The 13,625-nt window shown below is 34.4% G+C and overlaps 1 protein-coding gene across 50 annotated transcripts in view; it reads left to right on the forward strand.

Moving 5' to 3' along the window:
- Positions 1-13,625, forward strand: part of FTO (FTO alpha-ketoglutarate dependent dioxygenase) — a 223,412-nt gene that overhangs the window by 42,190 nt on the left and 167,597 nt on the right. For 27 of the 50 annotated variants that reach the window (XR_015275392.1, XR_015275389.1, XR_015275390.1 and 24 more), the window contains 2 exons: positions 7,811-7,954; positions 10,132-10,335. Coding sequence is in view for 31 of the 50 variants with exons in the window: in XM_086847614.1 (XP_086703740.1) it covers positions 7,811-7,954; positions 10,132-10,335 (348 nt within the window). In the remaining 19 variants the exon portion in view is untranslated. The remainder of the gene's footprint in view (positions 1-7,810; positions 7,955-10,131; positions 10,336-13,625) is intronic. The other 23 variants (XR_015275399.1, XR_015275400.1, XR_015275403.1 and 20 more) reach the window with 1 other exon arrangement.

Raw genomic sequence — 13,625 nt, forward strand, 5'->3', positions numbered from 1 at the left:
GTATTTAAGCCTCATCTTTATTTCCACTAAAACGTGTACAAAATACCTGTGTTTACTGCAGCTGGCTTAGCACTTGTTCTCTAACTAGATTTAAAAATTGGTGTAATTAACTCCCTGACTAAGAGCCAGGATATCAAAATCTGTCAAATACCTTTCTTAGGTTATTGTATGTGCATGTTTTCTATCCTGTAAAATGTTTCACTGTGGTGGGGATCACCATTCTTATAGTGTTATTTATCATATACAGACTCGCTTTGCTTTGTGCTAATTTTACTATTCTTTCTTTGGAAAGATCATTTTCAGTTGGTTTTGGATAGAAGTATTACTGTATTTACTTAGAAATACATGAATTTTGTCTGGGCATGCTGTAGTGTTAATGTGTGTCTTATAGAGGACTTTCCAACATTTCTCTAGCTGGGAAGGGGGGACACTGCATTAACACAACTGTTGTCTGACAGGCCTTGTAGGCTCTTGCTTATTTTAAAACAAATTTCATGCTTTATCTTCGAGGGGGTGGTGGTAAAAGTGGAGTTGAAACATCATTAAATATTTCATTTTTAGTTTAAAGTACTTGTCTCATTTTTTATCTTTATTTAAGAGCAGACATGAGGATTTTTTGTTTGTTTTAAGAAAGAAAACAAACTTGGCTATTTTTTTAATGACTTAGTTTTGCAAACATAAGATTAGAATTTAGACACTTTATTTGAATTTGCAAATGTTCTGTTTCATCATTCACAATTGATTTTTGATTCTTCCAAAAATCCTGTGAATGTTTGCTTTAGAACAGGGGAAGAATTTGCATTGACTTCAGTAGGTTTCAGCTAAAGACTGTGATATAAAAGTAATAGTTTATACTCCCAAATGCATTCTCTTACTGGTTTTGTTATTAGTTTTGAAACTCTGTGTCACTGTTACTTAAGTACAACTGAAGTCATATTATCTACATTTTCCTGGATATAAAACATCAACTGGCTTAGCAAATTGAGTAGAAGAGATTTTCTGACTGGTAAAAGTGTAATTTTCTTCATGAACTTCTTTCTGTCCTCTTTGTCAATGGTATCAAGGTCAAGATGTGTTGAGTTTTTTTCCATTAGTACTGTAGAGAAATATTTTTTCAGTAGGATTTTAAGTTAAAGAAACCTAAACATGAACTAGAAGTAATAATACTGTGTATGAGGATTTATTGTAGTAGGCTAAAATTTTTTTACTTTAACATAAAGTTCGCTTATGGAAGGGGAAAAAAGGAATTTCTTTAAGTTCAGAAAGCTATAAATTAACAAAAATGAAAGCTGCTATGTTTATTCATAACTCGTCAGTTGATTTTGTTTCTTTTATCAGCAAGTTAAATAAGTAAAAATTATGGTACTTTAAAACCACTGCAAATTCTCTAGAAGATTTGATTGATCTGGGTAGAAAGAAATATTTTATATATTTAGGCTAAAACCTATTTTGATATCTATATACAATTAATGTTTTTGCCAAATACAAGGGTTTTTACATAAACACACTTAAAAGTTTGTGGTTTTGTTTCCAAAAAGTTTGGAAATAGACATGAAAACAAAAAAAGCAGGCTCTTTCTAGTAAATAAATTGATTGTTCTATCATTTAAAGGAAAAAACCTAAAAGTCACTACTTGAAATTTTTCAGGTTTTGCATTGCTCAGGTCGGGTTATTGAGCTTTAGAGGGAGTTTCAGGTGCCTGCCATGGCTGTGGAGCATCCTGGAGAGATGTCCTGTAGTCCAGGATGTGCTTATCATTGTATATTCCTAAAGCAATGACACTGTAAATCCCTAAAGCTTATTCATAAATTGGAGGAAATGGATCCTATTTATAGCTTAGGAATATGGTTTTGTACCTGAAGTGTCAGTAAATATTTGTTTGTATTAAAGCTTTGTACCCAGTGCATCCAAGAGGATTTGATTTTAGAGAATTTTAGAAGTAGATTGTCTTTTTGCTTTTCTGATTTTCTGTTTACAGCCTTTAAATGCTGGTGATTATAAGCTCATCAATGTTTATAATATTATTCTTTCCAGTTCTATATAATGTCATTGTTTTGATGTTTTCTGCAGGTTACAAAGACTTTCAGTATTTCCTATATTACCAGGTCTCCATAACTGTGAAACATGACGATCTTAACATCTTTTTGAAGAATATTGTTATATCATTGTAGAATCATGTCTTGACTTCTTATTTTCCATAAGTATTTAGTTTTTATGCTGACATCTTATATTATTAATTACTCTATTAATTAATTTAGTACTGAATTAGCATTGAATTCTCAGTGTGGTGTAAAAAGACTGTCACAAAATTATTACAGAATACCTAATAAAAACAGTAGATGTGGTCAAAATTTTTTTGTTGGAGGTTTTTTCCTTAGAAGATGTAGATGAGCTGGATTAGTAATTTTCTGGGAGAAAACACTGATTCTGTGGGAAATGCAAACACAAATTAAGCATGTTGATTTTTGTTGGAACTGGCTTGATTGCCTTTTCTGCCAGGTCTTGCTTGTTTATTTTGCCAGCTCTCAGTTCCTCAGATCCTCACTGGTCTCTGAGGTTCTCCAGCCACTGGAGGTCTGTGGCAGCCTTTGCCTGTGGAAGCTCAGGCTTCCAGGGCTTCATGGCTGGTCCTGATCTGCCCTGCTGCAAATGCAGAATCCCCAGGTTGTGAGAGTTTGAGCAGCAGGAGCCCTTGGAGTCAAGCAGTCTGACTGAGCTCTGTCAGACTGTTTAAGCATGCACAACTCAGTTTATATGGTTTTTTTTTTTTACTTTCATTTGCATCTTTATATCAGTATTTATTTTGTACCTGCTTACTGGATTAAATAGCATTCAAACAGATACTACTGTAATTGAAACAACTTGTTTTCTTGTTCATTTGTTCATTGTTTGATGCCATAATGAAAATTTCATGTTTGAAACTTTGATCAGTATTAATTGGAGTAGAAGCAGTTTTCAATATGCCAGAAAAGAAATTTAAACAACAACATAATGATATTGGAACAAGCTGATATTCTAATTGGTATCAGTGTTTATTTTCTTGTTTCCAGTGTAAAACTCTTTCAAAGGAACTTCAAATGAAGGTAAACATTTTGCTTGATGCTTTTACTTACGTTACGTTAGGTTAAGAGTAGGTTGTCAAGTGATGAAAATGGGGCCTCATAAAAATTGGAGAGATTTCCTTTTAGTGTGTATGCTGCATGAAAGTGCATGAGTGGTAATCAGGGTGCATGTGCAGAACTGAATAGGTTGCAGAATGTGTGTTCAATTATACTGCCATTAACAGTATTTGGAATTAATTTACTTTTCAGAATTTATCAAGGAACAGGAATTTTATATTTTGACCAATTCAACATTTTTAATAACACATTATCTTACAAGTATCCTATTGCCTGAAAGCATGAAGGTAAAAGAAATGTTCAGGATTTTAATATAGTAAGCTAATAACCCATATTTATTTCCTTCTGCAGTAATAAAAGTGAATTGCAATTCAGTAGAATAAGAGCATTTTCAAAAATTGCATTTTATTCTAATAAACTAATGACTAGTTTTCCATCAGGTCAGTGTGTTTTGTAGGAAGTTTCATTAGCAGAGCACAAGTTGGTTCTAAATTGAAAGATGTTCTTTGAAATCGAGACTTGTTTCAGTTGTGAAATTAAACGAGATGGAAAATAATGTAAACATTTGAAGTGTGTCCATCTTTTCTCTTAACTGGATTTCCCACAGAGAAAGAGATAAATAAGTAGTTCTCTCTAGATTCTTTACCTGGTTTGTTCTTTATCTAGTTTGTTCTCTTGCTGTAAGGCCAACTCGCTGTTTAACTCTTGAATTTCTACACAACTGGCTGTCTGCTGACAAGGTGATGCGAAAAGGTTTAACAAACTTACTGTTAGTTGCACTGATGACTTATCTTCAAGGGCCTTTTGTGCTTGTTTCTTTTCTAAAATGCTGTTTATATGTTTTTACTCTGTGAAGTTAAAAGCAAAATCCTGGCATGTAGCCTAATGATGGCTGTTTCATTTAATTTGGGATAAAAATAATCGAGATGGACTACAGATGTATGTTTCCCCACCATATTAAACAAATCCTGAAACTACAGAAGTTGTTCAGCACTGAAGTCAATCTCACTTAGTAGCTGACCAGTATCCCTCTTTATGTACTGCTTAATGGGTAAAAGTCATGGAGTAGATGTTTTTTGCAGGATTGGAATAATTTCTAATGCCAATAATATAACAGAATTATTACTTGTTGAAATTACAGAAATGGTATGTAGAAAATGTTATATTACTTTTAAAGAAATAAATGCATGAAAAGGCCACAGCTCTAACTTGTAGGGTCTAACCAGTTAGATTTATGTTCTAAGAGTCAAATTTTTAGTGATCCACCAGCTTTCACAGTAATAGATTAGAATCCCTGTTGTCTAAAAAGAAATCATCGCTTGAATAGACCTTTGTGGGTTATGGTGTTTCTTTTAGACATGTTCTCACTGATCAAATACAGCTTCTTCAGAAATGAAGGGATAACAGAATATTGTTTGTTCTTATTTTAGTGCTTTTGTTCCTGATATATCTGGATACAGCATGCCAAACATGAATTGATAAGAACATCGTTGGCAAAATCTTACAAGTTTTGGGTTTTGTGAATCTTAGTTGCAAGAAAAATTTAAATGGTAATAGAATTTAACCTCTGACACTATGGCTTTTCAGCAGTGAAGTAGAGGAAATAACTTTGGGTAGATGCTTCTTCTTTCCCATCAGCTGCTGAGAAGCAAAGCATGTTCTGCTTCTTTCACTTCTTGTATGTAACATATATAAATTGCTGTTGAAAGACACTGGTAATTTGTGTGTTTGTTTAATTGAGGAACATGTGCCAAATTCTTTTACGTTCTGGGAAAAACATCAATCAATCTGTAAAAAAATAATATAACAGTGATCAGTTGGATTTAATGTTGAAGTAAATGCTTACAGTCCTTGTTCTTAGCAATGTGTTGGCAGTGATTCTGTTGTCTTAAGAAATGGTGTGTAAGGTTACATTTAGGATATAATTTGGCATTACAGTTTGAATTCAATACAGGTCATTTAGGTTTCAGTGCATCAAAAGAAGTCTCAAACTCTGGAAGATTTTGGAGCCAAATAGCAAAGAAACCTTTCAAAGCTACTTTTGCTTTCTGTGCTCTGGAGCAATAACCAAAGTAGTTCCAGGAAAACGAGTTTCATATTGTTCTGAACCTAACTCTGACCCAAAGCTGATAAGATCAGATCTAAGTGCTGGAACATCTCTAGAAATTTGAGCTGTCTAGTTAAGAGCATAAGGCTGTGGCCAATTTTCTGCAGCTACATTCTCTCTTTCATGGTTCTACCATAATTACAGGTTTGATGAGGTATTGTTGTTATGTTGTGGGAAGCTTTTTACTTCATTGAACCATTTTATTTGGGATTCCAGCATAAAGGTTTCTTACAGGCCCAAGTCTGTAAACCTCTGCTGACCAGAATTCAAATCTGCACATAGTTTTGTTATATTTCCATTAAATATTTTTATATTTGACTGTTTCTATATGGTTTACTACAAAATAAGTTTGTGTTCTTAAGGTGATGCGTATGTGTTCCATGACTTATTCACATGATTTAGTCTCAAATACTTATGATTTAGATGCATCCAAATGTTTTCATTTAAGTGGCAACTGTAATTATATCAATAAATATACAGCATCCAGTCATTCTTGAGGTGTCATAGAGAATTTAATAACGACTTCTTTTTATGTAAAGGTTTGTCTGTGCTACTTGTGGATATACCACAAATGTTAAGGTGTCTGTTTTTCCCTTGTTCTCAGTTTCAGGGTAGCTTACATTTAAAAGCAAGTAGCAACTTGCTTCCATTTGTTACCAAAATAACATGGTAGGAGCAATCAGTTTCAATTGCTGCTGATAATTATAAGGTGAAATAATTGAGAATATAGAGAAAAGGAGACTGTGAGCTGTATTTGAACTCAGTACTTAAGCAATAAAAAATTTATCAAACTGCAAAAAATAAGTCATTTTAACGAGCACATTCCAAAGGTGCTGGATTTATGAGGAGACCCCAGGAAACTTTGATTGAAATTGCTGTCTCTGATTGTAGTTCTATATTTTATTGGTGCCATATTGTGAACAGTGCTGCTGCCAAAGTGAATGGGAAGGCAGCATAACAGAGAGAGTTAACCCAAAAGGTTACTTCTTTTTATAATATCCATGATGTATTGCATTAAAAATGCCTTGAAAGCCATCCTATTTGCAGTTTTCAGAAAACATTTTTCTTAAATTAAGTTACGATTTATCTGAACAGGGTAGAAAATATGAAAGCCCCTTGAAGAGTTTAGTATTGATTTTTCTGAGTGTTTGCTAGCTCTTGTTTTCTCATTTGTGTGCTCCTTGATGGAAGGGCCTAGAGCTGCTGCTGAGCCAGAGCTTCAGTTGGGTGAGAACTGCAGCAGTGAAGAGTGAGAACTTGGGGACTCTAAGAATTTTCACTTAAGAACTTTTAGATTGGCTCTTTAATAGGCTTTGTCTCTCTGCTTCCTGAATTTTGACAACATTTCATTGACATAATAGTTAATAAATTGTCTTAATTTTCTAAAGGCTGCCCCCAGCTAAACAGCCTGCAGTAACCAGGTGAGATAAATGACATGAATATTTTAAAAGTATGAGTTTGTAGTCACACTTCGTGTGTGCCTCTTATAATAAGAGCTATACAACTTTAATATTTCTCTTCTAGAATTAAATTAAGACAAAAGTTTTAAAATTACTACATGAAAGGACATTTCAAGTGGACAGTGAAATGGACACAATTACTAAGTTGTAAGCAAGAATTGGGCATGGTTTGTAGTTAGTTTCAAACTGTTCACTGCTGTTCTGTGCCAACTACTTATTAAAACTTCATCCCTCCTTTGTCAAAATGCACTGTTACTTTAGCTGTAAAACTGTTACACCATAGCTCCCAAATACCTTGTTATAAATGCTGACTGTATCTTTCAATTTATACTGCAGTGAAGTAAGCTTATGAAAATAGTTCTGAGGGATTAAGCTCTAAATGCTATTTCTATGCAGTGGATTATTTTTCCCCAAGCTCAACACGTTCATGTTGCATAATGATAAGAAAAGTGTTGTGACAAATGTATTGAAGCTTCATTGGCTCTTGCACATGTTATCTAGCATGTTTGACTAGTAATTTTGAGAAAAGAATGACAGAGATGGCTCCAAGATTTTCTTTGTTGGTCTAGACTGTGTTTTGTAATCATTATTTTACCTTACTTTGTCTCAGTTTATGATTTGGTGAAATTACAAGTATATAAACAAGTGAAATTGTTCATAAAATTCTTTGGCATTTTATGTCTTGAAATTCTTTCAGAAGTTATCTATCATATCAGTGTTGCTGCATTTTTTTATTTTTTATTTCCATGCTTGTAGTTTTAGTAATGAAAAAAATTTAGTGATGTTTAACTAAAACTCCCCTTACATGTGCTGAAGAATTTCAGAAAACCTTGAGTTCATTACCAGCCTTGACTTGATAAGCCTTCACTTGGTAGTTAAGTTAAAGTTTTTTCATCTTGGTAAAGTTGGTTGCAAAAAAATTCTTGATGTCATATGGCTTTTTTTCCCCTTTTACCTATTGCATACTTTTCAATTTGGAGGTGATGATTTTAGCAGATGGAGACTATGGACTCTTTAAGCCTATTAAGATTGTACCAATATGGGATATCTTTTAGTCTAAACCAGACTTTGTATTTATGATTCTTCACTGTTCTCTCATTTTTGTGGTCTCTTTCTCTCTCAAGATCCAGCCGTACAAGAAAGCAGTGAGCAAGGATTGAAGGGAAGAGACCCAGCTGTTTGGCATGTTGGCTTGAAGGTAGCATGGGACATAGAGACACCTGGATTGGCAGTGCCACTTCACCAAGGAGACATCTACTTGATGCTTGGTAATTTTCAAGGACTAAGAAGTTGGACTTTCTGTTGAAAAAGAGAGAAAATTACACTTACAACTTAAAATAAGTTGCCATACTTTCCTATAGTTCCACCTATAGCTGGGACTTTTCTTATTTAGGAAAGCATGAAATCTGTCTGGAGTATATAGTAAATTCCTCCTACTCTGCCTAATTCCAGAGTGTTATGGGAAACTTTTTTTTTCTTAATGTTTCTTTCACCTTACAGCTAAGAAAGAGACTTTTTCAGCTTTTCTGTCTGTTGTGCAGTCAGAATTACTAGTCCAAGTTAGGCTTCAGGCCATAACTAGAATTTCCCCAGAGCTTGCCAGAAGTTGTGCTGTTATCTGTCCCATTCTATTGTTTCTTTTTGTATTCTTAATGCAGTTTTTCTGAGCATCTCTTAAGCTCAACAAGTAAATTTCTGTTCTTCAGCTTGACTTATTAAGTATAGTTATTATTGTATGTAAGATGTGAATGAATGTCATAAAGTTTTCTGGTACCATGGTTCTTGAGGTTTCAATCATTGTGCCAATCTGTGGATATTTCATTAGCCACCAGTTTTACACATGACACTTCTCTCCTTCTGCTACTATGTCTATATTCAAACATGCTGTTTTCTAGTAGTGGGATTATACTAAGATCATAATGAACGCAGCTGTCTTACTCCAAGAATGAGTCTCAATGTCTCAAGCGTAGAGGATTAAAAAAAGAAAATTAAATTGAGTTAATTTGCTTGAGCAGCTGAGCTCATGTGCTAAGGTTTACCCATTGAAAGAAATGAAGCGAGAACTGTTGCTAAGGTTTGTTGGCACAAAATCTGTTTCTTTCTTTTTTGGCTTCTCTTTCTCTTGGTTATCATTTTTTGTTAAAATAAATTTAGTATTAAATCTCACAATAATAAGAGCTAGGCTTCTGACAGCATCATGTTGGCCTGTTTAGCATCTTGGCTTGACAGACATCATCTCTGAAGACTGAGAGCACTTGCAGAGCTCCCTCCTTATGTGTTTATGGTGTGGAAGGTATATTCTGTGGAATGTCCTTAGAATGACTTGTCACACTCCCAACTTTATGGGCAGTCTTGAACTTTACCTTTCACTTATAAACTAAAAACAATAACTTTATAAGCCATCATAAAAACCATGTACCATTCCCTGTTCTTAGTTATCTCATCAAATCTTCTGCACTGTCATCAGGGAAGTGTCGTGTAAAAGTACTGGACTAACTGCTCTGAAGTATGTTCAGACATGGAAAGATCAGGTGTTAGGATGTGAGATCCTTTGGCATCGTGGTCTGGATGTGCCTCCCTTTTTTGTTAGGGTATAAAGTAGAAGCCTAGAGGGAAAGAGGGATGGTGAAAATAAAGTTTAAGTGGCAGCTAAACATTCCTAGAAATTCCTGTTATAGTCTGTTTTTGTGCAATAGCAGTTAGGGCATCAAGTAAACTTCTTATCTAATCCTTCCTGACTGGAAACTTTAAGCATGTAAAGCAATGCTGGCCAACAGATTCAGAAGGTATTTAATAAAAGAAGGAGACTAACTTTAGTATTTTTATTGCAAAATACTGTAGATTGTAGTTGATTGAGTTACCAGATCATAAGGGTGTTTTTTATTCCCTAGTGGAATTTATATAGTAACTAAAGTATTTTCAGAGATTCTATATGAAGGGTAGATCAGAAAGTTAGTTTATTTAATGAGTAACATCATGAGCATGTTTAGATGGAAACAAAGGATATATTAAACATTCTTTTGAAGATGATGTGTAAATCATTTTCTTATTAATACTTTTGAAGAGCTACAGATTTGAGCTCTGTAGGCCAGGTGTTTTTTTAATCTCTTCTGCATTTTCATAGTCTTTGTATTTCTTTTCAATTACTTGGAAAAAAAAATTACTTTTCTAAATAGTCTTAGAGGGCATTCTCAAAATGGCCCTTTTATTAGGTTTCTTTGTGTAGCAGAACTGCCTTTATAATTTTGAGTTAGGGTGAAAGACAATATAAGGAAACATACATAGTTTTAGTGTATTTTTTACTGCTCAGATTTTTTGCACTGACTTTTAAGAGGGGACATCTTGAGTTTGCCATCTAAAAGACAACGTATGAAAACACTGCAAAAAAAGAAACTTGGCAATAATAATAATAAAAAAAAGATTAATTTCTTGTGTGCTTTTGCAGAAACTCATTTCAGTAAGGAGAGTTCTCTTACTGGCATTATGTTAGAAGCAGTGGCAGAATGCAAGACATCTAGAAAAGGGAGCATGGGAGAGTCCTGCAGCTGGTGGTGGTTCACGTACAGGCACTGGTTGATAGGACTGGGAGGATTGGTTGTGAGCACCACTGATTCATCCACCCTAGCACAAAAGTCAGCTTCTCTTGTAGGTCTGTTCTTGCAGTTTTTTGGAATGGTGTAGTGTTACTGCTTTATAGAATGTTGAAAATGCTGAAACATCACATTCAATATGTTGCTTATAATTTATAAAAGTCAGATCCTATCAATTCCTGTACCTGTAATACCACTAGTATTTCCTGTGGTACACACAAATCTATATAAGAAAGTGTGGTAACTGGATATTTCATACAGTAATGTGTAATTACAGTAACTTGTAAATCAAGATCAATGGGTATAGCAAAGTAACAAAAAAAAACCACCCAGTTTTTTCTTTTTAGCATTTCTAGTAGATGTTTAATAATGTTTCTGTTCCTCTCTTCATTGGCTTTATAAATGTTTTTTGGCTATTCTGGGGAGGAATTTAGTAAAATGTCTTATTGTTTAAATTTGCATTTTCCTTCTCAGCAGCCCTCTTCAGATGAAATAATGAGCCATAATTTAGATATATGTTAATACTAAACATAAGGTGATCACATCCATTCTTCTTTTAAGCTATTACAATAATATGAATGTATTTTTTTAAGAAAAACCAACAAAAACTCAAAATTACTTTCAGTAAGACAGATTTTTTTAAACAATTGTTTTGGCTTTTCTTGATATGAAGAAAAAAGTCTGGTGAATGGCTGCAAGTCTGCTGCCTGAAAATTCAAATCTAAACTTTATATCACTCATGAAACGGAAACACTTTAGCTCAATTTAGAATAATATATTGGTCTGCAGAGGAAGTGCACACTGAACTCTGCTGCCTCAAGTACACAGTCAAGGGGTGTCTAATATGAAACGTGTTGGGTGCATGCAATAAATCCAAAGCGCGTGGAGGTGAGCAAAGGGCCCCATCTGCTCTGTCCTAGAGCATGCTTAACTAGGCTTGTCATGGTCCTACTATTAAATTGGAATTTTTCCCCTAATCTTTGAGTTAGACATGACCAGATTTGCAAGCAGATTTACAATTTTCACTAATTTTCCTACCATGACTTCAAAACATACTTAACAAAAATACATTCTGGACTCTTTCAAAGGCAGATTTACTTTTCTGCAGCTGTTTCCCATAGATCAAGCTCTTGCTTGAAGGTTAGGGTTTTAAAACAGCATGAAGATGAACTTTGAATCTTACACCACTCCCCACCCCCAGCAAATTACAGTTTGAGAAGCATCAAAAAATTATTTTCATAACCAACCAGAAGTAGGTTGCACACATTGCAGAGGTTGGCTTGTGGTAAAAGATAAGTACTTAATGGAAACACTTCCACATGTATATAGTGACTCATTAAACTATTTCTAAGTATTTAATCTGCTTCTATTTTCACAAACTAACTTGAACCCTCTTTGCTTTTTAGCATCTTGAATGTGTTGGAGCTTTTCACCCCCCTCATTTTTTTGAGTCCACATTTAATTCAAATGGTATATTCCCTACTATTAAGACTTAGAAGTCCAGAAATGTATTTGTCATTACCAAACTTTGAAACTCTGACATATTTCTTCTAAACTCATTATTTTTAGTTTTTAGACTTTTAATTAATTCTGTTTTATTTGTGCATTGTTTTCTTGTTTATGGTAGTTAAGAAAATTAATAGCAAAAGTCCATTTCACTGCGGTTTACAGATTCTTGTGGTGGTTAGAATATGAAAGATTGCCCGTGCTTTAAACACCACTGTTCCTTTTATTTGCCTCTTGAAATAGATAAAAGACAACTGTCTAAAAAGTTCAGAGGAACACTTTAGAGAAGATAGAACAAACTGTATAAATCTCTTGATAATTCTGGGAGACATTTTTTGTTGTGGTTTGTGTTTTCCTGGGAAATACCTTACCTCCAGATAGTAAGTTTAGGGCCTTTAGCCCCCACTCCTTTAAGGATTGGCTAAGAATTTCTCATCTTTCTACCTTTTATTTGTTATGTTGCAACATTCTGCAGGGACATGGATGTAGAGTCATTGTTGTTCTCAAAGAGCTTGGCTCCTCAGCTCACTAATAATTAGTTCAGTAATAGAATGAGAATTAAGTGTATGTATTTTATTTCAGTGTTTGTACATAGACATGTCCATTAGTCTGTTTTTTTGATAAAGGCTGTGTAAGCACAGGGCTATCAGTGCTGCTGGTAGAGCCCAGGTAATTCAGCTGTCAGAAGAAAGCCCAGAGTGGACAGAGCAGGGGCAGGGACTGAGAACAGGATCAGAGAAGAGGGAGGAACTGTCAGAAGTTTGAAGGAGATGAGAGGACTGTGCTGACGTTCTGTGATGGAGGGATGTCTTTTTGGAAAACGAGACATAAAACCCCAGATGTCAGTACAGTGCAGGGAGAGACAGATCTCTCATGTGAACTTGTCTCCACAATTAAAAATTGAATATGCAACATGCAGATTCCAAAATGTATTTGCTATCTGTAAATAGCAGGAAAATCACTGAGAAGTTTTACTGGTAGAGGGGTCCTACATAGAGAACAGTAGCCTATGTTCTATACTGAAGAGTTTTTGTTTTGCAAACCTCACAGGTCAGTGCTTAGTCATGTAAAACTGAGGCTGACTCCTTAAGAGTTGTTTTTTACTGAACCCCACAAGAGCACTATGGTACTTCCAACATGGATGACCAAGGAATGAAACACCTTTGGTTTGGCTCTAAAACCAAAATAGTATGCTGGGTGTAATGTTCTGTATCCAGATAAAAGCTTTTCATGCCAGATGGACAACAGCCAATTTAACAAAGAGTGATTTTTCTTTTCAGTTAATATATATATTTAGGTGGAAAAGAAAGCATATCTTTGCCACAATCTTTTAAGACCAAAAATGTATTTTTTTAATATGCTTTGGGGCATGCAGTCAATGAAGGTTCAATTATTTTTGTGCAATTAGAGTTTTAGATTAATTGTAAACTCTTAAAATTACAGGCTTCTTTCTGAGATTCATGAAAGATTAGAGACAGTTGGAAGCAAATCCAAGGTGGAGCTCTACAATGAAAGATTTGCCAAGGGTTTGAATAAAGGTGCAAATCAAAATGTACTAAGTCTAACTCTGTGTTTGCTACATACAACCACAAAGAATGGACACTGTGAAAGGGGTAGTGGAAGTGTTTAGGTTTGTTTTCTGATGCAATTCTTGAAAGTGATTGTGGTATTTAAATATTGTGATGTCCAGAGATGATAGTATTCTATGGCCCTTGCAAGACTGGGGTCTGTGCAGTTTACCTCATATGTGTCTATAGGAAATAGTTTTTTCTTAAATTCTTTTTTTTTTGTTTTGTTTTGTAGCATTTTTTTGAGAGCTTTCAGTATTTTTTAGTGATTTTAG

The sequence above is a fragment of the Cyanistes caeruleus genome, chromosome 12 (assembly GCF_971803275.1).
Source record: "Cyanistes caeruleus chromosome 12, bCyaCae1.hap1.1, whole genome shotgun sequence".
In the NCBI taxonomy this organism is placed as follows: domain Eukaryota; kingdom Metazoa; phylum Chordata; class Aves; order Passeriformes; family Paridae; genus Cyanistes; species Cyanistes caeruleus.